The 27,196-nt window shown below is 34.5% G+C and overlaps 1 protein-coding gene across 5 annotated transcripts; it reads left to right on the plus strand.

Moving 5' to 3' along the window:
- The first annotated feature begins 13,113 nt into the window (after positions 1-13,113).
- Positions 13,114-26,072, plus strand: Hdc (histidine decarboxylase). Of its 5 annotated transcripts, none has more exons than XM_069118357.1 (16): positions 13,114-13,288; positions 17,719-17,751; positions 18,848-19,134; positions 19,851-20,108; positions 20,391-20,534; positions 21,197-21,263; positions 21,644-21,806; positions 22,496-22,566; positions 22,669-22,688; positions 22,781-22,879; positions 23,255-23,475; positions 23,660-23,787; positions 24,609-24,770; positions 24,830-24,906; positions 24,989-25,097; positions 25,574-26,072. In XM_069118357.1, exons 2-16 carry the CDS (start codon positions 17,724-17,726, stop codon positions 25,912-25,914), a joined length of 2,175 nt encoding a protein of 724 aa, XP_068974458.1. In that variant the 5' UTR covers positions 13,114-13,288; positions 17,719-17,723; the 3' UTR covers positions 25,915-26,072. The 5 variants fall into 5 exon arrangements, with proteins under 5 accessions (XP_068974458.1, XP_068974456.1, XP_068974460.1 ...); XM_069118355.1 differs by lacking the exon at positions 13,114-13,288 and adding an exon at positions 16,969-17,171 and having other exon boundaries at positions 17,678-17,751; XM_069118359.1 differs by lacking the exon at positions 13,114-13,288 and adding an exon at positions 16,969-17,171 and having other exon boundaries at positions 17,678-17,751; positions 24,884-24,906.
- Positions 26,073-27,196: the final 1,124 nt, after the last annotated feature.

Genomic DNA, 27,196 nt, shown 5'->3' on the forward strand with positions numbered 1-27,196 from the left:
GACAGTTACGAAAGTCTCTCTCTCTCTCTCTCTTTCTATATATATATGTGTGTGTGCTATGGCTATTTTTACTGAAATAAAATGATACAAAAATAATCTTGTACCTCAAGGCGAGTAAAATTTAAGTAAATATTACGTATGCTTTGTGTAGATAAAAATTTTCTTTTTTATGGATGATAGCAAATGTTACTGTTATTCAATTATAAAACAATTATGTTGTAACAAATTAAGATAAGCTTTTACAATTTACTCTACTTACTACGAGTTTGTGTCTAAAGATAGTAAATATATTACTGATTCTTTTTAACGAAAGATTATATTTTACATTTGGTTTTGTTATAGTAAGTATATAGTAAGTAATAGTAAATAGTAAAAGTAAATAGTATATTTAGTTATAGTAAGTAATAGTTATAGTAGTAATAGTAAATAAATATAGTATATAGTAAATAGTATAGTAAATATAGTATATAGTAAATAGTATAGTAAATATAGTATATAGTAAATAGTATAGTAAATAGTACATAGTATAGCAAATAAGAACATGAAATGTTTCCAACTGTTCATAGCTACAAGGAAACTTGTTCAATACTTTTTCACGTTTACTACCTTTTTCCATAGTTGGTCAGTATAGAAATGGTATTACCTCTGCTCGTTTAGCCATTGCGCAGTCTGTTTTCAGTTTGGAGCCTCTTTCGTTTTACAGTGTACTATCAATTCCGCTGCTGGCCAGTTAATTAAGCTTCGAGCAGAGTTAATGATTCCGCGGTGGAATTAAAATTCAAAGGCCTAACCGCGATGGATTTTTCGAGTCAACGCCTCGGCAGTACAGTTATTGCAAAACAACTATCCGATTCTAAAGAAGGCCACGCTGATTACCGACTAATTCCGAGCGTGCATCGCTCCCTCTAATGAATTGTTCGCGTAATGCCAATTAGCCGCGTGAAGAATCTTAGCGGTATCAAAATCATGCACTGCGAAAAAAGATGGAACGAGACACGCAGATTTTAATCTAAATAAGCCGTACGTTACTCCGCCGCCATACACCTATATAAACCGTACTCGTTGTTTTTTCTGCTTTATTATTTTGCCTCATCGTTGCTCCCACTAATTCACGGCTTTGTTTTTAACGATATTCATGCCTACTTATTAATTTCGTATTAAGCCTGGAAGCGATTTCTTTAGCCGGATTTTAAAGTCTTAATCAGTGGAAATTTTCAACTTGAAACGGTTAAGATTTAAGAAATCTCTAATGATATTCATAATGTTTATAATAAATTCTCATAAGATTACAAAGCTTTTCTAGTAATACGTAAATTTCTAAAAGTAAAAAAATATAATTAATCCTGTTGCGTACGTCGTGGGTTCAAATCGGAATATAGTTTTACGGTATTTTGGTAGATACATACAATTTAATATCACGAATTTTTTAAAGAATTTTTAGCATCAAAACTATCAACGACCATGATATAAAACTTGTATCAAAGACAAATTATGTATTGTAGGTTCTAACTATTCCGATAGCTCTACTGTTATAAAGTAGTAATATATTTTATACGAGAATTATTTATTACTACTAATACTATAAAGACCACGAATATTTCGACCAGCAGTGAATGTGCTATAGCCTCCAAAAACTACATCTAAAATAATATTTCTCTAATCCATCTATCGATTCAATCTTAATATCTATCCAATTGAATCATCGATACTAAGACGTCTAAATGGTCGAAAAGGGTATACCGATATCCCGGAAGCGTGTATATCCCGGAAGTTCGTATTAATATCGATACACATCAAAGTCTGGTACGTTGCATTGTTAAAAGCTGAATTCGATCGAATCGACAGCCACGTGGAAAGATATTTAATAAATCCGCAGATTTGCAATAATCTGAAGAGTCGAGGAATCGCTGAGGCTAAGCCTGACTGCCTGCCGGCCGAACGTGAATATTCCATTGGTCATTGACCTCGGGCCGGTCTTTGGCGCCGAACCCAAGGCTAGCCTGCCTCTCGTAAAGTGGGAGCTACAAGTATTTAGTTATAGAACGTTATGCTCAGCGATTTTCGGCAAAATCGTCGGCCAATAAAATCGAACACTAATCGCGCGTCGATTATCGGGCAAAAGACTTTGCGCCTCTTTCGTTGTTCGTGCGCAATTCTTTTACGCGAGAAAGATATCGGGCTTCAGAAAATCAATTGGACACGATTGATCACATCGTACAACATACCCTGTTCCGAATGGAAGTACAATTCTAAAACAGACAAGCACCGTTAGGTATTCGTTGAAATTTATCGGGCGCGGCGGAAACGGATAATTCGAAACTGAACGTATTGACCAGTTATTGTCATTCAAGGTAATTTTGTAAAAAATTATTTTAAAATACGTGGGTGAAATCGTGTTTTCTAAACTTTTTTTGCGTACTCTTTTCGGTAATTTGTAGATTTGTATCTCTTTTTTTGACATGTATCCGGAGGTGTTTCTACTCTATGATCACGACACCAATAGACTTCGAATTTTGGCCTTCATAAATTTAAAAACTTCTATAGCATGTGAAATTTTAGTCACAAAATTTTGACTTTGATCGTCGTTAGATAGGAAGATACACGCCAACGATCAACTTCGGATATGGTCAACGATCTTCAATCTTGACTACGATGAACTAGCTACTATCGAAGATATTACCGGAAACAAGCAGGAAACCACGATCAATTTTAACCACGCACAACTTCATCACGACGACCTGGCGTCGCGCTATTGGTCCATTGTTCCTTAGGAATGATTTTATCGTTCCTATTTTTTTTCCTTTTTTTTTTTGGAGATAGAAAGTATCACTCCTTGCAATCTTACATATGCCATATTCTATCGGAGAATTGGTCCATCACATTCTTTTTCAATCCTTATTTCGAAACTTCTTTCAATTCAGATTGAAATGTTCACGAAATATTCTACATGTCTCTCCTCTTCCTCGTTAGAATAAATAAGTACAATTTTCATTCTATTCAACGATGCTACGAAACGTGTTTCACTTCCTGTCGCTTAAAGACATTCTAGCTAAGTTCTAGCACAACATAATTGCTACTTTCCTATTCTTACCGCGCTCTTATGTTTAAAGAATTGCGTAAATGTCGAAGAAATCCTTCGAAAGCCATTGTTCCCTGCTACGTTGTCGATTTTCCAATTTTCTCAGCTTTTAGCATTTGTTCTCCAGCAAGGATAATGCAATTTCGTCGCACTTCGTCCCGAGAAACTTCCGTTGAATCATTTTCTCAGAAACAGAATTTTGTTCACCGTGAAAAACATAGTTACTTGTGTTCATCCTTCCAGTTTGTAATTCGGTCAGACTTCTTGTCGCTTGATCCTCTTGCTTGCCTACTTAAACGAGAATAATTCACCCGCTGTAAATAATATCTTCCGTGTTATAATCTCAGGGATATGATTTTGACCAACGCTCTTTTCCACTTTCGTACTCCCACGTTCACTGCTAAAAATAAGAAAAATCATTCCTTTCTTCTTATCCCTTCTTTATTCCCACGAACGTACTTTTTCAAATATTTCACATGTAAAGTTCTTGCATTAAATTACTCGGCTGTACTACTTCCTTTCATTGCAAATTTATTCATTTTATTAATATTAGAACTAACGAGGATTATAATATAAAATTTCTATCAAAGAAGCTTTGAATGTGGTATTAAAATGAAAAATATGCATGCGAAAAAGATGCATAGCGTAAAGGAAAAAGATGCTAAAATTACCGACGTCTAAACGATTGAAAAATTTTCAAGCAATGCCCGTTAATGCCCGTTTTCTTTCAGATTAGGATTGCGATGGAATTGATTTTGTTGAGTAGAAAATTAAGTATAATGTATGACACATTTCAAATATCCAGAACCGTATCATTAGAAACGCTTCCTGATCATCAAAATGTGTAGATGAAGTCGAGCGTGTCCAAGAAGTGATTCGCGATGTTTTAGATGTACAGTAATTGTTCCATTGTAAAATGGGAATAAGAGCGATTTAACGCGCAAGGCGAAGGAAATAAGCTGCAAGATAAATGACACTTTTAACACTTTAATTCTCCTGTTATTACTTCAACCGTGATATATCATAGTTTTAGTTATTTGCACTATAATTTCGTTGTAAATACTGTAATATCGTAAAATAGCTTCGATTTGAAATCGGCTGAAATTAGAAAACACCGTGTACGTCGTCTTTTTGTGGTTTGTTTACATCTAAGAGCGCCTATGTGACTAAAGTGACCTAGTTCTTGCAGAGGTATGCGGAAAAACGATAAACAGCGTTAGAACAAAAAGGACGGTTTCGGGTTCAAGGAGCGATGACCGAGAGGTCAGAGTGTGCGAGTCGAAAAGCGAGTGTGTTGCTAGGATCAGAGTTGATCGAGACGTCGAAGAGTAGAGTCGAGAGAGTTGATCGAGACGTCGAAGAGTAGAGTCGAGAGAGTTGATCGAGACGTCGAAGAGTAGAGTCGAGAGAGTTGATCGAGACGTCGAAGAGTAGAGTCGAGAGAGTTGATCGAGACGTCGAAGAGTAGAGTCGAGAGAGTTGATCGAGACGTCGAAGAGTAGAGTCGAGAGAGTTGATCGAGACGTCGAAGAGTAGAGTCGAGAGAGTTGATCGAGACGTCGAAGAGTAGAGTCGTGAGAGTTGATCGAGACGTCGAAGAGTAGAGTCGAGAGCTAATCGAGTCGTCGAAGAGTAGAGTCGTGAGAGTTGAGCTGTTAGTGTTGCAGAGTTGTTAGAGTTGCTAGTGAGAGAGAGAGAGAGAGAGAGTATTACCAAATAGCTGTCGAGTTATTTGATACAAATACGAGCGTTGTATTTAGTTTTCCTGTTAATCAAACATCGTTTTCTGTCTAACTAATATCTGTAATTTCAATCCATTATTAATAAATTGTAATAAATCGGACAAAACTACATCTTCAATACATTCCGATATTACAATACATTCTGTAACACGGTCGAAAATTCATTCACAATATACGAGGATATCGTAAGTATTCCATTAGAGCGCAATATATCCTCGTAAGCATGATTGTAAGCGGGAGAAACTTATTCATTCGTTGGCATAAATATTGGGCTACCTGCTGGCCTTACACTGAAAGTGATAATTCATCGAGATTTTCAGTCAACGATAAGCAATTAATCGGTAAAAATCTTAAATTTCAGCTTGATAACGATCCACAACATGTAACAAAAGTTTATGCAAGCGATTTGCATAGAGGTAGGTAGTAAACAACTATAATTTCCTGATTTAATTCATATTGAACGAATTTGAATTAGATAAGGAATTTCGAACGATCCAGCAAAAGTCTGTAGCAAATCAATGTAATCTCATGCACAATAGACGAGCAAAGCATTTAACTTGATTACACGTAACTGATGAGATTCTTATTAGAATTATTTAAGTGTATGTATATTGGTTCTTTATAGTCTAATGACTTTACAAAATTTACATTTCACCTGTTATAAATGGTTTAATCGTAATGATAGTAAATTATAAATAAGGATTTCTTACGAACAAGAATACAATTTTGCATCAGCAAGACAGTGACTTTACAAGAATTCATTCAATTTCAAAATAACCATCCCGTGAGAAATGTTTCGCCATGATCTTGGTAGCTGAAGAATTGCATCATCGACGTTATTCAAAACTGCTGCTGCGTAGACTAGTCCTTGATCTTGCAAATTCAGTATCGAAAACCTTGAGACTTCGCTTCTACGAAACGGTGGTCCTAGTCCCCCGTGGCTTCATCTTTCCTCGAATAAATCTAACCGTGCGTTAACATACGTGTATACAAGTCGTCGTACAGAGGCGTAGGAGTCGCTCAAATAAGCACTCTATTGTTTGTTAAACGCGTACAGATATTTTTGATATCTTACTCCGATCTCGAGTTTCTGCCGCGTTATACCGTGAACACAGCCGATTGTTGTACTTCACCTATTGTCCTCTTTATGCTCTCCACAATGCTTAATTTCACTGATTGATGATCGATGAGTTAGAGAGCCCTACGTGGACAAAAATACTCGCCATTTACTTTTTACATACATCTACATATATTTACCTGAGAATAACGAAACTTCCATTCTTCCAACGTTAACGCAATCTTAAGCAATCGTGTTTCTTTGTTCCTACTACCTTGTCCAGGTATTGCCATTGAGAAACGCGAAGTTACAGTGATATTTATTACGTGTTTATTAATGGATTAATCAATCAGCATCGCCTCGATGACACACGTACGCGAACGGAATCGTTAACGCGAGCCCGAGTCGCACATGGAAATTGACTGACACGATAAGTGCGTAATTGAATTCATTACCGATAATTCTATTTAATTACCATCCTCGAAATGCATCGTACATTTGTTATGATAACTCGTGGCACCACCGTTACTCCAATTAGTCCCGTTTGAATAATCGAGATCGCATCTGATTCCCTTTATCGTTCTCGCTATCCAGTCGATAAAAGTTCATAAATAAAGCAGAAAGAATTATTGTTAATGAAGCCGTGGCTCTATCAAGTGCTTATTTCACAACAAGAACTGGGATACAGATTTTTCCTTCTGTTCAACAGTTATCAGGTTTTTCCATCCCGTAAGATGCAAATCCACCGGATAAATCAAAACGTAAATGAGGATTTCCTACGCTGGAAGCGCCTCTGTTCGTGGCCCGCAATTGTTTATAATCCAATTTTAATACCTTCAAAGCTCCATGGGCTCTGAGACCACTCCATTAAACCCGCTTCTATGTACCTACATGTTTACGATCGATGATGCACGTGGGCGTGCAACAGAATGAAAGTACCGGTTGCAGTTCACAGCCAGCAAACCGTGATGCATCGATGGAACGAACTTTGGCAAAGTTGAGAAAACCAACGGCATTGAAATGCTCGTTCCTCGACGAAATTCGAAGTTCCAATTAAAGAAGGAAATTGAAGATTCGATGGTAGGGAATAAAAGCATGAAAATTGTTGGAAATTATATCGGAAAAGTTGAAGTAATGAATAACGTTTATCTTGAAATAAATTGGGAATTATTTAAGATTGTAAGCAGAGAGAGAAGCACTAATCAATTATTGTAAGAAATATGTAGGGTGAAACATGAAAGTTAAGAAATATGAAACTGACGATAAGATTTTTAAAATAAATGCAAATTTTAAGAGAAAACGAAAGAATGATAAAAATAATTTAGAAGACACGTGTCCACATGAAAATTATTTAAATTATAAGCAATTTGACTTACATCTACAGACTACTTATGAAATATTGCTATTATAAGAATCGTGTAAAACAAAACCCAAAAGTGAAGAAGAACAAAAGTAAAAGATGTGGCAAATGGAGTGAGCAATATGGGGGTTATTTTAGTGGCTACCCTATCTGTGCATCAAGGTTCTCGGATTCAAGTAGTGTATGCGGTCGATCACGCGTGTGGGCGTACGATAGAATAGAGGTACCGGACGCGGGTTATACGAATACCGCGCGAGCAAGCAAACGAACGGCTTGCAACGGTAAAACGTAACCGTTGTGCCCCCGACTGCGAGAGAGGCCGTCGTTGTGAGAGCGGGTTGGAGAGGGATCCCGATGATGTAAGAGAGAGGGACAGGAGGGCTCCAATGGTTGTGTGTAGTAGGGGAAATCGACGATGTAACACTGCCACATAGCGGTACAGCATCCCCACCGTTCGTAAAATCATCCTCACCGAGGTTCACGGACAGTCGTAATTCGTGGCTATCCCCGCGTACAGAGAGCTGCGCGCGATCGTTTTCTTTTTCTTTTATTTTCCTTTCTTTACCTTTCTTTCGTGTCTCGTCTCGTTCCTTTTGAATTTCTATGAAACACCGGGCGACTGGTATTATCGAGCAATAGCCTCTACTCCGAAGAACCGGTACTCACGGCCAGTAATCTTATCTATTAAAGCAGTCAATACATCGAGGACATGTTTTGTTCTATTAGCGACACGAAGTCGTGCGTCGTGGTCTTTGATCGCGATGAATCACGCGTTTTTCTCGAGACACATCCAAGCGTAGGAAGATCAGTACGACGACGACGCATCGAACCCTCCTTAAGATCACGGAATTGGCTTGCATCCCTCCGTAGTTTGCAAGTTGATGATTCCAAGTAAAATGATGAATTCGTCGTTAATACCACTGTCTATATATGTACACAGAGTTTTTGTTACTTATTAGAAAAAATATCGTACATAATCGGTTGCAATTTTTTATTTTAATTAATGAAATCTAGGAACTCGCAAATTGCGAGAACATCGATTGATTTTGATAACGTTTTATTGTATAACTTGAACATTAAAATATTTTGATTTGTTTTGGACATTTTATGACACCATTACATCTTTTATCGTTTTACTACGGGTATAAACATTAAAATATTTATATACAATGTTAGATAAAAAATCTATTTACGACATACATATCTCTCTACTTTGATAAATCGCGCTGTCAAACAGCACGCAATGAATAGTTTCGTCCACGAAGATGGTAAGAAACAAAATCTTTTTTCTTCTTTCTTTTTTTTTTACTTTTTGTAATGCATCGTGACCAATAGCTCGAGAACTGGTATTTTATGGTAAGGATGCTATGCATTAAATGGCTCTCGGAACGATTATTTGTTTCCTCTTACTATCTCTGATTTATATCCGTCCTCGCGTAAATGGAGCTGTAAAACGCATTCAACGATTGGAAAATCGTTTAAGTTTCACGGATAGTCGGTATATGCGCACAAAACTTTTATCGATAGAATGGAAAGTATTTATTCGCGAAATTTTTATTTCCATCCAACAACGATACAAAACATGTAGGTCAAATGAAAAATATGAATTCTCTAAACAATTAAACCCGAAAAAACGTTTTTTACAATTTCATTGCAGGTAATACTCCTAAATTGTTAAACCTCGTTTATCTCTTATTTTGTAACTTCTTTTATCCTTCGGTGTAAATTTATACAAGGATAAAAAATCAATATGCACATACACATTATACATCAGTGTTAAAAATAAGAGAATAAAATTACAGTTCATCCAGGTGAGATTATTTGCGTAATTCATAAATTTAGAAGAATTGTGGTAAAAGTGACTATGTCTTTAATTTAACACAACTCTGATCAAAGCTACACTTTAATAAAGAAACTTTTAGATATTAAAAACATTACTATACAGAGTCCGGCCGAATATCATGTACAAGGAGACACAACATGATTCCTCGTGGAAGAATGAGAGAAAAATATAGAATAACATTTTTTCACAAGACGCTCTGTTTACGAAAAAAATAAATTAAAAAATTTATCAAACTCTATTTTCTTGAAAATGAACCCTTAAATGGAAAAATGTTATTCTACATTTTTGACTTATTTTCACTCTTATTTAGTCCTGTCCAGTCCAGAATTAACCATGTTCAAGTATATTTAATAATTTTTCAAACTCAATTTTCTCGAAAATCAAGCCGAGAACGAACAAATTTTATTCTACATTTTTTTCTCATCCTTTCACAAGGAATCGCATCGTACTGCTTTTAGCTGTTATTAGCTGTCTCTGTACATGCTCATATTTAGAAATTCATGGTAGAATTCTCTAAATAAACACAAATGTTACATATCGTTTGAAGCGATTCGTTCCCCATATTTATCTTGTCTTCAGAAAAAATGTACAATCGGAAAAAAATGTACCGAGTTTCTCAAATAACGAATCGATGCATAGAGTTGCTTTTTCGAACTCGAAATATATCGAGCTACCACCCTCTTTGTGGTAAAGGTCAATGGAAATCGAGGAAATTTCGATGGAGCGAGGCATTCTGTGTAGAAAGCGAACTATGCGAGAACGATCAAGAGGAAACCACAGCGAAGAATGTTGCAACGTATAATTTCGGGCATGGACCGATATTATTGATGAGTTCGATTCTTCGAATCGATCAGGAATAATATCCCAACAGTGCGGGATACAGTGTTACTAGATGGGGCGAGGGGAAATTACGACGCCCACGGCAATCAACGGTACATTGCACTTGCTGGTAATGCCCTGCACTGCGTAAGTACGTATAACAATATACGTTAAATAACAGGTTTACGTATAAACAAGCCGGAGTTCGGCAATCAAAGTGTATGCGGCAGCGTTCGAAAATTCACTCGCACCGATCGAACAGCCAAGAAATATTTGATTGCTTGTCCAGTTATTCGCATTATTTTCGTGCGACGAACACGCGCAGGAACACGTTAGGGAATTTGCATTTTACGTAAACGTCAAATAAAACACGATCAAATTGTGACAACCATAAAAAAAAAGGAAAGCCTCAAGATATTACGGTAACCCTTTTCTGCAATAGGTAAAAAAAAGTCGTATTTTGTAAGTTATTTTTCTATAGCTTTGTGGTACACAAAATACAAGGTACATTTTCAAATTGTTCTATTATATTTGGAAGAACAATACATTTCAGATTAGACTTTATACGTATTCGTTAAAAACCATTCATTTTCTGTATGAATTTCAAATATATTAATTTATCTGTTTAGCAATACATACCAATACTAATTTCAAATAAATCCGTATCTCGTCTCGAAATTTTAAATGTCCGACGTTAAGATCGATAGCCGCTGAAAAACACTAGTTTCTTTATACTTTAAGCTTGATTGACGTTCAATTCAACATGTAACTTACTAAACAAATATCGCGGTTGGATTCAGTTGCATGCTTATAGTACAAATTAATTAGAGGCCCTAAGTACAAATAAATTACGACGGGATATGTTAATACGTTTAACGAACGAGTTTCAATGAATCGGTGCAAATTAGTATAACCAAGATGTATAACAACGCGTTCGCTATGTACGATTAATTGGTGTTTTCGGTCTTGTAATTACCGTGGGTTTCGATACGGTGCTTGGGTACTGCTTGATACGCGTGTACACCTGTTATTACTGGCGTATTATCTGCGATCGTGGAAAATCGCTGTGATTTTAGGATTAATGCCCCCACCTGCACACATAGTACGATCACACTCGGGAGAATTCGGCCAAAGATATAGCTATACGTACACGTTCTATTCTCGAGTATACATGTTTTGATACACTATATAGTTTAATACGCGTACCATTCGCTTTTATTTATTCTAAGGAATTTGTTTAGCTTGTCCATGTTGTTTTCGCAGCCACGACAACAATTTGTTTGCTCGGGCTTTTTTAAAGATGTCCTCTTCGTCGAATCATTCGGACAGTCAGTAAATAAAACAGTAAACTTTTGCAAAAAGTATAGAGGTGACTTTATTAAATTGAATTCAATTTCGAATTTTATCCGAAATCATCATCATTTTAATCCGAAATTTTTGTTTGTTAAGATTTAAATGGTTAAAGGTTTAGATATTTGAATTTGAATTTGAAATTGAAAATTTAATTTTAAATAAAAATTTGAATTTGTATTCGAATTTAAATTATTCAAATTCGGAAAGTACGTCCAGATATAAACCTTGCTGTTAGAAGAGTATCTTGTGATAGATATTTGAAAGATTTTGTAGAGCTTGGTGCCGTCAGTGGGCAAGAAACAGAATTTAAATATGAACAAACAGTGCTGGAAGTCTACAGGGTAATGCAAGGTAATGCAGTTCATGAGAAGCAGGGCCTACCTGATCAACCGCTGATAACTTAGAAATGCAACATCTGCTTTGTTCTAAATTCAAACCATCACTTACCAATTGTGCGCGAACCAAGCTTATATTATTTAAATTAATTGGAAAATTTGAACGATCATATTCTTAAATACTATCTGACCTATTGAGTAAATGAAAAAAAGAAAAAGGGAGGATTCAAAGAAAGAAATTCGCACTTTGATAACATGTGCGTTAATTACATCTTATGACAGATGAAGGTACAATTTCACAAACAAGCAATCAGGATTAATTAGCCCAAATTTGTAAACATATTGTCCCAAGATTAAGCGAATGAGTAATCTTTTATGGTTCTGCTTTCTATTTATACTTCCGAGAAGGGTAATCGCTCTATTTTCAGTCATATTTTTTTACAGCAAGTATTTATTTTATTGAAAAACTAATGAGGCAATCATTATTAAACAAAGAACGTGTAAAATGGAAGAGCTGAATGTTTTGAGTGTCGTAAAATTTAATTTGGAGTTTGATACGCGTACACAAAACTGTGATAACAGATGGTTCTACGAAATAAATAAATGAATTTATATGTTCTAATGAATCTAATGTTCAGGTACGTAGGCAAATGTATTAACTGACATAATTTGATCACGAGTTTTCACGAGTTTTCTTGTGAAATACTTACTACATCGTAATAATAGGACAGAAATACTGATCTTCTTCAGAAAACTTTTTAATTTCTTTATTCTTTCTGCCGTATCATAATACGTTCTTTATTACATAATTGGATTTTCATTAACTATAATGTTGTATGCTGCCAATGAACTTTTATAGCAAACCTATTTCTATATAGTAAACTTTATATAATATCGCTGCTACAACAATGATGTAATTCAAAAAATATAATTTCAGGAAACACAGGTTGGCATGAGTTATTACATTTTTGCGAGAACGTCATATTAAAATGTCAAATTGGCATGATAAGGTATGGAACTTACGTAAAAGGATTCTAATATTTTCATTCTGTTCATTAATTCACGTCTGTCTTTAAAACTATCCCTATACTAAGTTATGACACTCTTGATGCGATTTTATATACGTTTATAACTAAAACTTGAATTTAAAACTTAAAAAGCTAAAAATATGAACAAGAAAGTTTAAGTGAACTAAAATAATTAAAGACTCAGCATTTCACAACGCAAGTGTAATTATAATTAAACAGCAGTAAGATTTTCTGGATGTTAGAAACACAAAAAAAAAAAATTCAACGAAAAAAGAGAAGTTACAATGGAAGAAAATGAAGAGTATTCAAGAGAATTAATCGAGATTGTGCGTGGAAACGTAAAATCGTTTATCGGTAGTCCCTTAAGATTGCAAAGCTTAGTCACAGAAATTGTTCCTCATTCTGTCTTGATCTTCGGTTACGCTTGCGCTAAAGCAACTGGTACTTAGCGCGTCTCTGTATAAAAGCGGCCACTTGTTGAACGACTTGCATTCCACCGATTCTCCTCAACCGTGAATATATCTGTTTTCGGGGTACGGAAAATCATTTTTCGTGTCGTCCACAAAGTGATTCCTATCTAGCAAAGTTCAAAAAGTTCATCTTTTCACAACCCTTTCGATCGTGCTGAATCTTGCTTCTCCTACTCGCCGTGGTCGAAGCTTTGAAGAAAAGGTAGGATTTTTATATAAATTACGTGATAATGTTATAGTTTCGATTTTGTATATATTCATTGCGTTGAAGAAGTTTTTGATAACATTCAGAAATAATTTTAGTAAGCTATTGCCGTTCATAGGTAAAAGAAGTTTCGAAGCAAACTCGAATTTTGGTTCGGGTTCTGATGTTTCCTCGATATTTTAAAAATTTCAAAGGAAAGTTAGCGAATAATTGATTAGATATATTACATAGATGTCAAAGTATGCATTCGTGCAAGAATATGACATATTCCAGTTTGTACATTCGACGAAAATTATTCCAGTGCTTTCCTAAATTTTTCTCGCATATGAAAGATGAAGATCATTTGAAAGAATTCTGAAGTTTGAAGATTGCATTCTATAACACGTGATTCATTCAAGTATTGACTCATAATTTTTCATAATTTCTACTGACATTAAAAACTTTTAACAGCTCTATCTCTAAAATAAGCAGGAATAATAAATATTAAATATGATTAAGAATAAGTTATTATCATTTAAATCGATGTTTCAACGAATCCACTCTTTGATTGCGTTAATTACATTTCAGTGATTAAGTGATTCAAATAATTGTATTGAGGACGCAATATTAAAATTGTTTCTAATAAATTCAATGTATCAGATCCGTGTATGTTAATGAAACGGTTTTCGTTGGTCAAGTTGGTTATCGGTAGGGTCAGGACGCGTTTTCATCAGATTAATTCTTCGTTCGTGATAAAAACTTCGAATCGGTATCAAGTACCGGTGGCTAGCATCATACGTAAGCAGTCGGCATCACTGATAAATCCTTCGAATCGCGCACGAATACTGAAAGCTACGGGAAATTACAAAAGTCGGAAACGGAAACGGTGGAAGGACGAGCTTTTAATATCGTCGAGCGTCATTCTGGCTCAAGCTCGAGATCCTTGTGACTACCGATGTTCGATTTTCCATTTTGCATCCGGATGGGCCGAGATCTTTTATTTTCTTGTTTGTAATCGGTGGGTGATAACGCCTTGATCGTTCCTTTCTCTAAATCCTCATAAAATTGTGATGCTATTGTCGACTGTCTGTCTGAATAAAGAATATCGCAAAGACGCGCTATCGATCGGTTGCTTATTAAGGAGAAAAATTGAAAAATATTTGTCATTCAGAGCCGAGCTTAATTTTTTTAATTATTTCATTATATTCGAGTCAATGTCAAGGTGAAGTGAAAACAAAAGAACTAATTTAAATATTTAGAAAAATTTATATGGATACTCATTATCAGTTCAAATTATTGTCGGGTACTGTACAGTTTATGAATATGAAGTTTAAAGCACGCAAATTTGGCTAACTTGACCAGTCGGCCAAATCTGCCATCCAAACTTCTCGGTCTACGTCTTAGAAAACACAAACAGTACTGGATTTCCATGATACTCGTGAGCGGAATCCGCTGTTACTCAAAACAAGATTAAGTAATATATGTCCACTTGACTTAAACTCACTCGAAACACCTTAATGTCTGCTCGCGCGACATGATTTTATGAATTAAATTAGTACCATACCAATGACAAAAATATAGAACTTGTACACTCCTTGCCAAAAACCACTCCTGGCTCAGGTGTGCTATCTTTAATTTTCCTATGACACGTGTAAAGTTTTCCGTCTGTAACGCATAATATCAAAACATTATGAACTTAGAATATGCGGTTTGTTGAAAATAATTAAAAATATTATGAGGTTTAATGTGTAACAAAAAAATTGTTTTATTTTAAGAACGAAATGATAGCACATGTACAATAAGAAAATAATAATCAACATAAATTGTAACTAACAATAATTACTTATCAAACATATATACTTATTTAATAATGGGTACATCGCTCTTTATTTTCTATTACTTCTATTATACGATTTGGTATCGATTTATATAGTTTCTGAATATAATTTTGACTTAACGTATCCCATTCACATACAATTGCATTTTTTAAGTCTTGTACGTGTCGATATTGCTTTTCATTCGCGTATACGCCGTGAACAAGTTCTGCCCAGCAATTTTCAATAATATTAAGGTCCAGGGAGCGTGCAGGCCACGGCAAAATAGATATATTATTTTCATTAAAATATGATTGAACCAATCTTGATGTGTGTGCAGATGCGTTATCTTGGTGGAAGATGTAATCAGGTCCAGAAATGCGTTCTGCATGATTATTTATTTATTCTTTGATTAAATTTATGTATCGGACACTATACATTCTCCCATTCATGAACTTGATACTTGTCTTGCCGAAATAACCGATGCCGGCTCAAACTATCACGCTGCCTCCTCCCATTTGTAGTCGAATTGCTGAAATTGTCTCTTTTCTTATCTCATGAAAATAATATTGGAACCCATCAGCACCGTCCAAATTGAATCCTTTTTCGTCTGAAAATAGTACCCTTCTCTATTTCTTTTTCCAATGCACTCTTTCTTTTGCAAAGCGTAAATGTTCTACTTTATGTTCCATTGTTGACGAAGGTTTCTTTTTCAATTTTGGCCTCTTAATATTTTTGCAAGATAGTAGAACTCGACTCGATAGTAGATAATAGAACACTTGAAACATTGGCACTAACACTAGATTTTTCCATTATTTGCTTTGTTAATTGTTTGTGTTAACTGCGAGTTGCAAACTATATGCGAAATTGCTCGCTTATCACGATCGGATAACGATGACAGCTGACAAGTACTTTTCTTTTTGTCATAACATTCAACATTTTTAAAGAAATTGTGTATTACTTTACGACTTCTTCTTATTACTTTCGATATTTTTGTTACTGATAACTGTTGCTGTTTTAGTTCAAGAATTTGCTTTTTTTCAGACTCGTTTAATTTTTTTTCCACGCCCCATACTTACAAATTTATATAATATTATCTGTAATCTTTACTCGTTGATGGATCATGAACTACTGAGCAATTTCTAAACATATTAACAGAGTCTGCTATCATTTCGTTCTTAAAATAAAACAATTTTTTTGTGCTACACACTAAACCTCATAATATTTTTAATTATTTTCAATGAACCGCATATTCCGAGCTCATAATGTTTTGATATTATACGTTGCAGACGAAAAACTTTACACGCGTCACTGAGAAATTAAAAATAGCACACCTGGGCTTTTTTTTCTTTTGGCGAGGAGTGTACCAAACAAATTGACACGAAATATATAGTAGTACGAGAAAACGCGTGAAATGTGGAACATGCAAGAAGAAAAACAAGTTTTCATTCATATATTTTACAAAAATTCGATGAAATCCTCAAACTACTAAATCATTTTGTCATCTAAACCTGTAAAATCTTTTCTATAAATCTAAAGAAATTACGAATTGATCATTTTGATCTATTTAATGGTTCTGGTAGTGTTAATTGAATTACTACACAACACTACTGTAATCAGAAGAAAAATATTCGATTAAATATGCGAATTAGTCGAAATTTTGTTTCAAAAGAAAAAAGAACGATTGCACGATCGAAAAGATGCGAAGAGAAGGTCAGTCATCAGATAGTTTAATCCAGGAAAGCATACGATCTAGTTCTAGGCCGTGAGGAGCCTTGTGACACTAGCCTAATAAGCTCTGGGCCCATGTGACAAGCGATCGATGATGAATCCATACAAATCATTTGCGAGTACCTATCGTAGCGTTAAAATTCGATGCTAGGTCAACACGCATAGGGCAGCTAAGCGTATCTACTCGGCACGTTCGTTCAAATCTGCTGCGCCGTTGCGCTAAGCTTCCGCGAAACGCGTGGCAAGTTCCCTGATATTGCTATCCAACACGGTGAACAATTAATTATAAACGTCGACACATGCGCCTGCTACGGTGCCATCGAAATTTTGAGATTTGGCTGTTGTGAGGATCAACGGTGAGTTGATCCTCTTACTACTTTCTCAACAAAATATTTTATGTGAAAATCGTTAGTGCTCTTTGAGTGTTGTTTCCATTCGAGTGTTATTCCAATCTTGATAGTGATGATAGTTCGATAGCTTATTCCATGTAAAACAAAAGAAAAATGTATTGTGATTTTCTTTTGCTTTCGTTCACGTACTATTATATATTACATCCTCGTTTATCAGAACACCGATTAATGATCAATTATCGAAACATTGATCGATAAAAAATTTGGAGATGGTATTGTGTAAGAAAGATTGGCAAACAAGAATTGAAATTGAGAGAAATGGTTACAGTTTGATTGAAAAATATTCTTGCGTGTTCGATACGTGTATTTAAGAAATAATTAAAAAAATAAATTATCTTTTCTCATTTGAAAACAAAGTTATTCGAATTACCTGAGAAATTTCATTATTCGAATAGCGTATATTAGTATTAATTTGGAAAATCAAGATTCTATTATATTCATTACTTTTACAGGGTTGTGTATTATAGTGTGTTGCAGATATATTTGGTTGCAGATAATATGAATCTAGAGGAGTACCGCAAGCATGGTGAGTAAAAAACATTTACTTTCATTCTAATGCGCGTAAAATAGTAAATATCCAAGTATTTACCGATTGATTCGTTTTAATCTTCGTGGCGTATACGTAATAGTAATAAAATAATAGCCCGTTATATACCGTTACATGTAGGTGTTTATGGTTCTTGGGAATATTTGCACATGTCGTACTCTTATCACACGATCAAATACTCACGCGTGAAACGAGAAACTTACAACGAGCGATCGAATAAGATTCTAAGCATTAAAACGATACCAATAAAGAGGAATCACCGTAGGGGAGAGTAAGTCTATGGGATCTTTATGGATTCGATACTGTTTCCAATACGCTAGGTTCCGCCTTTACAATCTAAATCTCTGAATCCTAGGCAAAGCATCCGTATGAGATTTCCCTTTTCCTTAAATCCAATTTCGTACGAAAAATCGATCTCGCTGTCTTCGTCTCCCTTGTTATCTATTGATTGTTTCAAAGGCCAACTGACTTTTATAGCAATTTATATCACAACTTAATTCTAAATTTTGTACAAATTTAAGGCGTTGCCGATTTTTCTTGTGAAGAGAGTTACACGGTATATAAATCGTTTAACGTTTAAGAAGTGCTAAGGCTTGTATGTCGGAGCCTGATTGACCTGCGACTTTTAGAAACCGTTAAATAACAAGAATCGAATCCTATCGTGAAGCGTAATGTACATCAGAGAAGCGAATTGGGAAAGAAACAGAGCTGTTATTCGGGAAAACGGTTTCGTCTGTACAAGTATTTTCCCAATATACTTAAGATCGAGTCCCCTAAATAAAGAAAACTAAAGATAATCGGTTTAGAGATTTCCACCAGGGCTTAATAATTGATTTTCCCAAGAGGTAGTTGTCGTCGAACTTTCGCAATGTAACAAAACGCTTTGAAACGTAACAAAAGTTGAAAATCCATCGAACAAGTAACTAAAAATCTTAGGAATGTAATCTTGAAATTTAATGTAAATCCAAAAAAGCAGGAAAGAAAATCAAACTATATCGCGCGAATGATACTTTATTGAATCCATGAATTTATATTGAAAAAGCAATTTTTATATCGACTTCATCGCGATTGTTAGGAAAAGAAGTGGTGGATTACATTGCCGATTATCTGGCAAATATTCGATCTCGACGCGTTTACCCGGCGGTTTCTCCCGGTTATCTAAGGAACGTTTTGCCTACATCTGCACCTGTGGATGGCGAACCTTGGGAGGATATATTCGCGGACATCGAAAGATGCATCATGCCAGGAGTGACGCATTGGCAGAGTCCACATATGCACGCCTATTTTCCAGCCCTTAATTCACCTGCAAGTCTGCTAGCCGATATGCTGGCCGACGCAATCAATTGTCTTGGATTTACTTGGGTAAGAACAATAATGTGAATATCGCACACGTGTAGAGTGAAATGGTTTAGTTTATTATGCTTTCTCTTGTTCGGCTTAAAACTTCTGTCATGTGTGATGTATTTAACGATATTATATTAGAAACACTTTTCAATAGTACGAGTTAAGTACTGGAAAGAGAGCATTGAAATCGATTATATTAAGATCTTCCATGATGGCTGTATATAATGAACTTCGTTTCGGATTAGTAGCTTTCTCATAAGCCAAGTTCGGAAGTTACCGTATTGAAATTCGACGTTTTGTCTGGTACTGTTAATATGAGCTCCCATTGTCAGTTCTTGCTAAAAGATCTTGTATTTAGTTTCGTACCTGTGAAACTTGACGTTATCTATGAACGCAGTGTTCTTCAGAATCCCACGCGTGTGTTAAAAAAATAATTGAGCATATTGAAGGATATCATATTGTATATTTATTGGGGCATGATATATTTTCGTCGTCTATACGTCTATTAAAACTTCCTATAAATAATAATTACAAATAATTAAATGTCAAATTGAACACTTTCGATACGAGAAGTTTGGAAATTTAGCTGAATATATTATTATAAACATACTCCAATATATTATGATATAACTATACAAGGTACAAAATTTCCATTTTCCTAATCGTGAAATTTATTCGCGTACTTTAAAAAGTGTGTTTTGTAAAATGTATTTTATGTTCGCCTACTTTAAAAGGCTTCAAGTCCTGCGTGTACAGAACTCGAGACAATCGTAATGAACTGGCTCGGGAAAATGATTGGTCTGCCAGATAAATTCTTACATTGTCCTGGAGGATCCGGAGGTGGTGGCGTGATACAAACAACCGCATCCGAAGCCACTCTCGTTTGCTTACTCGCAGCGAGAACCCGGGCAATTAGAGACGTGCAACAAAATGAACCGGATCGTTTGCCTGCTGAGATTAATTCGCGTCTTGTCGCGTATTGCTCCGACCAGGTACGTACTTTCGTTTTAAATCTTTTCCTAACACGAACTTATTTTCCTAAGAGTACTTTGAATATCTTTACTCTCTTGTGAATTTATTCTTATAACCCAAATGGTTTCCATTTCATAATTATCACGTATTTATCTATGTCCCATTATTTTTTTTTTTTTTTTTTTTAATCACTGAACATCATTCTACTTTCATTGTACGTTATTCTGTCATCGTTGCCTTTTAAATATTTGAAGACATGATGTAAAAGAAATCTTACTTTCTGTGATGTAAATGTCATATAGGCTCATTCCAGTGTAGAAAAAGCTGGATTGATAGGATTAGTTCGAATGAAGTACATCGAATCTGACAATGAACTGAGTATGAGAGGAGAGGCTTTGCTCGAAGCAATAACGCACGACAGAGCTGCGGGATTACTTCCCTTTTTTGTAAGTATCGTTGCTCATGTTTACGAAAAGTATTTCGGTGGTAAAAATAAAAATTTGGTTCGAAATAAATATCTATCTTTGACACATCCATCTCAAGCAACTTGAACATAATTTTAATTAGAGATTCCTTCAATCTAAGTAGTTCAGCGTGATATTCTTTAAGAAAACATATATACATATAATAAATAACTCATTGGGAAAAAAACCTACGGATATTATATAATATCGTATTAAACCGAGAAGCGATTCACGAGAAAATATTTGTTCTCTTTGTTTCCAATTAACATTATGAAGGTAAATAATGATACTGCAGTAGAAAATAATCGAGACGTCAATTAAGCTTGCCAGATTTGTTAGTAGTTGGAGAATGAGGTAGACATGACGTAGCAAGGCGGATTGTATCTCTCCTAGTTGGTCCCTAAGGACATCGACATAAAACAGTCTTTCATTTTTCAATACAGTAAACCCAATGTACGGGAAAGTAGATTCTATTACGACGCTGTAGCTATTCAAACCGGAAATTTCAGAAGACACTAAAACTCGTAATGAGTTTCATCGATAAACTGATTTTTAGAACTACATAAAATAAAAATCTATACTACATTAAAAATAAATTTGTATTGTAAATAAATTTGTTTAACGTGTTTTTTTTCATTATCAAGGTTTGCGCTACTTTGGGTACAACGGGTGCCTGTGCTTTCGATAATCTCAAAGAAGTTGGTCTTGTGTGTAAGTAAACTAAATCGAGTTAAAAATGAAGTTACTAAACGTTCGTGCGATACGCATTAGGAAGATACATAGTGTTTTATTTCAAAATTAAATAGACAGATAATTCTGGTAATATGAGATTGATTGAGAACGTATTGAATTTTAAAATGATTCTCTATAAACGATAATAACAATATGATTCATGATACTTTTTTTCTATAGTCTTCAAATATATAAATTAAACGTTCACCTACGAAAGTAAGTTAATTATTATTATAATATAATCTCGATCAGTTTAATTCATAAATTAAACGTTCCGAAACTGTAAAATCGTGAATTAATTTTCATTCGTGATTTAAACCCTGTTCGATTCGAATCATCAACATTTAGGTTCATTGTAGGTGAACAGAATGGACTCTGGTTGCACGTGGATGCAGCTTACGCAGGCAGTGCATTCGTGTGCCCTGAATTTCGCGGCTGGCTTCAAGGAATAGAATATGCCGATTCCATTGCATTTAATCCTAGTAAATGGCTCATGGTGCATTTTGATTGCACCGCTATGTGGTGAGTTATATACAAACATCTGAATTTTACTTCGATGACAATTATTCGTTCACTGTTCTTAATAGAAATAAAAAAAAATGAATATCAAATTTAAAGAAGCACATAAGAAAGGAAATTTGTAAATCTGCAAATCATTATAGATTCGATAAATTCATAAGCCCGAATGATTATTGGCTTTTATCTCTTTTCTCATGGCTTGTAGATTGAACAGCGGATGCAGAATGAGTTTTTTCATTCTTCCTGCAATTTCCGTCGACTCGTTCGACTAACCCGGCATAATTCACAACCTTTAAGATTGATATTTGAAAGCCTGTTAAAGTTGATAGTGTGAGGAAAAATTGCTGCCAAGAATTTAATGCTTTATAAAACTTGCTCGTGGTTGAATGTATTTCACAATTAAAACAATTCTTTTTCCGGAATATTTCTTGTAAAGTTTCTTCTATTATAGTTATATTCGATAGTAAGTATATTCAATTAAAATTCAATAACGACAAATATGTAAATCTGCCCGATTAAATATTAGTAATCCGAACCGTTCAAATGAATTGCGATATAATAAGTGATGTTTATATGCTGTATCGCGACCAATTGAAATAAATAAAATTCTGAGGAAATATATAATTCGTAGAAGAACTATAAATCAAAAATGTGTATTGGTTGTAAAAATTAATTGGAAATAACTCTTTTAGGGTGAAAAGTAGCCAAGCATTGCACAGAACCTTTAACGTGGATCCGTTGTATTTGAAGCATGAAAACTCAGGTAACGATGCAACTACACAACTTTTGTATCACGTTTAATACAACCTCTTGAATTCAGTCGATTAAAATATTCGATTAAACAAAACATCTTATTTATTTGCAGGGCTTGCTATCGATTACATGGTAAGTAATCAATATATTCTATAAATACTGTTAGTTTTACCGATGAAATTAATTCACGACATTCATGCGTTATTCTTTGTTTATAATTTTAGCACTGGCAAATCCCATTGTCAAAGAGATTCAGAGCGCTGAAATTGTGGTTCGTCATTAGAAATTACGGAATCACCGGTCTTCAGAAGCATATTCGCGAGGTTTCTATTACATCATACTTCTTATGTGTTAAAAAGCTGCGTGTACAATATACAAAAATGTTTCTGTGACCTTTCTTCGCATAAATCCTTAGATAATTGTGCTTTTGTGTAAAAAAATTATTCAGTATCGTTATTAATAATTATATAAAAAATATATTTTATATTTCTTATATAACTAGTCACAGATCACTATTATCTCTAAAAGACAATGTTCTAACTTCAAGTGATTATGGATATTAACTAATGTTATGTTCTTTAATAATATTGGTCAACGAAGTTGCATCGCAGGATTTTATTACAAATGCATTCTTTTACGTAGGCAATGTTTAGAGTTAAATTTATTTCTCTATAATTTTGCTCTAATACGAATTTCAGGGCGTTAGACTGGCACAAAAATTTGAAGCGCTCGTTTTAGCAGACGCGCGCTTCGAAATTCCAGCAACAAGGCATCTAGGACTTGTAGTGTTTCGTCTTCGTGGAGAAAATAATTTAACGGAACGTTTATTGAAAAAGATGAATTCGAGGGGCCGTGTTCATTGTGTACCAGCTGCTTTGCATGGAAAATACGTGATTCGATTTACGGTCACTTCGACTAAGTAAGTTAACATTTACTAGAAATTCATTGTTTGTTCGTGGCAGGTAATGATTCTTAGAAAATGAGTTTCGTAAAAAATTCTGCGACTTAACAAATTATCAAAATGACGATAAAATGTTGGAGACCGTTGTTTTCTAAAAAATAATTCTGAGTAAAGATTTGTTGAGCTTTGATTATAATTTTAGCACCACCAATGAAGATATCTTAAGAGACTGGGCCGAGATACGAAATACAGCGAACGAAATTCTAGGAGATACCACAACTTCTCCTGTACGAGCGAAGGTTCCACTTGCAGGTAACGCAGAAACGAACGGTAGATCGACTGACTTTATACAAACAATCTCGTGCAATTTTTAAAGTATTGAGGTAAACATTGATTGCAAATTTTGTATGCCACTCAAGCACTCATCGAGCGTAAGCTTGTTCTTTATTAAACATCCTGTTTCAGATTTTCTAAATAGATGGAGTTTCGTGCTTTCTTTTTTTCTTTCTGTTCGTAAAAATCCAAATCATTTCAGTTTTATGCAGAAAGAGATCTTAGGTTTACTAAATGAAAAAGTATTACTAGAATAAATTTTTACTAGTCCATTGAATGTTTATGGAACGGGTGGTGTATGGGATTATTACTGAAGTATATGATTAACATTATTAACGTATACAGTTAGTAGTGGATATTAAACAGTATATCATATTATACATAAATATACATATACAACAGGACTGTTCATTTGTAAAGATTCAAGATGATTCTTTTCTTGTGACCTTTTTTTTAATTATTTATGTAGCGAATGTTATTTATGTAGCGTTATTAGAGTTTCATTTTCATTGTTTATATGCCAATACTTTTTTGCTCAAAATTACACCGAATAATTTGTATTTTTAATTATATCAAATAATAAGAAACGGTTTTATTTCTAATCACTTGGTTTTGATTTTCTTTCTCCTTTTTTTTATACGAATGCATGTCTATAATTTTTGGAATGCAGAAAGCTCAGGTAAGACGAGTTATCAATACTTGTGGTTTTATATTTTTTATTGTGTTTTTATCCTTTAAAGATATTAAAGTTAATATCAAAGTTACTGAGATAATTGGAGTAAGTAATAAATGGGACTTTTAATTTTCAGACACTCGAGAGAAGAATGAAAATTTCGGTTCAAGTTTGTTGTTGGCTAATTCTCCAATGTCACCAAAAATTGTGAATGGCAGCTTCGCTGCAATATACGATACTGCGGATGTATTCGAAGAATGCACGAAAGCGTTTGGTCAACTACGACTCGAAGCTAGAGATAGTCCAGGTAAATAAAAAATCACAACGAATAAAGTAGGAAAAAGCAAAGTATACCTTAATTTTAAGCTATGCGGCGCCGGATTCGAGGAATACTGATGTCAGGAAAACAATTCTCTTTAGATTCCCGCATGGATCTCGTACAGGTAGGCGTAATATAATATAGCTTCTACAATGTTTTAAAATTACCGATGCATATTTTTATATTTGCATTGCTATATATTTTAGGGATACGTTAGCTGTCGTCCAGCTAGAGAAATGGCGTCGGAATTGCCATTGCAAGAGGACGAAGATTTTGGAACTAGTGAAATCTCTGACGCTAATCAATCCAAAAATGGCAAGTAATATTAGTAATAACAACAATAATATTAAACTCGAATTAGAATTCTTAATTGCATATGACGAATGATTCAAAAATATTCCAAGAATATTTTAATATTCGTTATCTGAAGAACATGCGGAATATCGAGTACAAACCAAAAAGATAAATCGACATATAGTTTCGAAATGTCCTAAATAAGCTAAAATCATTTTCAAAAGTTGGTAATTTAATTACGAAAAGAAATGAATGGGTTGAATCAATCAATGATTTTAAGTCTATAGTTCTTTTTTGCAGAAGGTAAATAAAATACAGCATAAAATTATTGTTAATTCCCTTACTGAGTCCAAAAAGAACTGAAACTTAAAGTTTCGAAAGCTAGGGTTTTATATGATATGAATTCTAAAAAAAGCTGCCTTCAAGATCGATCGAACTTTAAAGCTTCGAAGATTCAAACTTTATACATCACTAATTTTCCTATTTTATATAACCAGATGATCCTGGTGAATGTTCAACCAACCAACAAGAGGAAGAAGTTTCCGGAAACATAGACAAATCGTTAAGAAGACAAATTTCTAATACTCGTCCAAATTACGTTGTGAATGGCTCGGTAAAGATCGGTTCTCAAGACTGCTCGAATACTCTAACGTCCATAATGTCTGCCGAAAGTAATCTGCCGAGAAGTGAAACAATAGCTGCGATCGGTCATCGTCCATATAGCGGCGATTTGTCATCGATGCAGGGCCACAATGAGAATCCTGATGAAGGAAACGAAGGCAGCGTGGGGGACGGAGCTGTATGCAGAAAATGTGGCCATTGCATGAAGAAGGAATAGAGTTATATTGTGATAGTTCCCGACTGTGTGTACTCCTTCGATGTCGTCGATGGATTCTATGTTGTTCAGATTTAAGCGTGGTGCCTCGCAGGGCTCGCGACAAATTGTTGAAGAGAAAGTACATAATCAGCTACGATATTAAATCTGAATTTACCGTCTAAAAATTACCCTCTATTTAATTAACTTCCCTATCCCGTTTCTTTTAAAAATATTATACATGTACTCTTATCGTGTATTTAAGAATGATTTTTTAAATCAGAGAAACGGATGTGTGAATATTTATTAAATTCTTGGGATTGTTCGTAGTATTTTTAACGGTGAATATATTTTGTGTTATGTATGATATATTATGTTTGATGGGATTGGAATATCATTATTTACCATGAATTTCTGTTAAACATTTAAACGCAAAATTGAAGCAAATATCGTGTACTGTATACTGCAATAACCAATTCGAAAAAGGAACGAGGAAACAACATGAAAAGAAAATTTAACGGCATAAATTTTGTTGTAAATTCTAGTACAACGATTCTGATCCAATGTTCCTGATCTGAAAAAAGAGCAGGGAATAGGATCTAAGAAAACATTTCAAAAACCAAATCCAATGACATAAAAATTTTATTGCAAATTTGAATACAACGATGACAGATCTGACCAATCTAGGCCACGGTTATGTTTTGTTTTCCAATCTCTGGAAAAACATATCTCAAACACAATTCGGCCTATTGTGAATGATAATTCTTTTTAACAGTTCCGTACTTTATAATTCTCTCATCGTTAATAATGATTTAGATGACGAAAATATCGCTTCGATATTATATATTAACACGGTTTCTTTTTTTTTTTTTCAAACGACATAAAGAGAAGAGGAAGAGTATATGTACACATAAATGTATATTTTCATTGAGATATGTCAAGAAAGTATCGCACCTGATACTCTGTTACATATCGCGCTAACAATTAAATCTCGAGGGCATAACGTACTCGTAATCTGTGTCTCGACACACCATCTCTAATCGTCTTAACAATCATTAAATTACAATATGCCCTTACAACCATCTGTCATGGTTTTGCTTGTCTTCAATTCTAAACAATTTTTGTCCAATAACTCTGGTTTATAACAATCATATACCGTCTCATCTTTAACTACAACTGGAACAATCTTATATACCGCACCATTTTTTTTAAATACCTCTTTAAGCCTTTCAAGAGCTCGCATTGATAAATAACATTATGTGTCCGGATTTGTATGAAAGATTCATGAAAATATCTATGTTATACG

The sequence above is a fragment of the Bombus flavifrons genome, chromosome 8 (genome assembly GCF_040668555.2).
Source record: "Bombus flavifrons isolate JBK064 chromosome 8, iyBomFlav1_principal, whole genome shotgun sequence".
Taxonomy (NCBI): domain Eukaryota; kingdom Metazoa; phylum Arthropoda; class Insecta; order Hymenoptera; family Apidae; genus Bombus; species Bombus flavifrons.

Coding starts and splice junctions, on each gene's coding strand:
- Hdc (XM_069118357.1), top strand. CDS start 17,724: ATGAATCTAGAGGAGTACCGCAAGCATG. Junction 22,880..23,254: donor TTCAGAAGCATATTCGCGAG/GTTTCTATTACA, acceptor TACGAATTTCAG/GGCGTTAGACTGGCACAAAA. Junction 23,788..24,608: donor AGGTAACGCAGAAACGAACG/GTAGATCGACTG, acceptor CAGACACTCGAG/AGAAGAATGAAAATTTCGGT.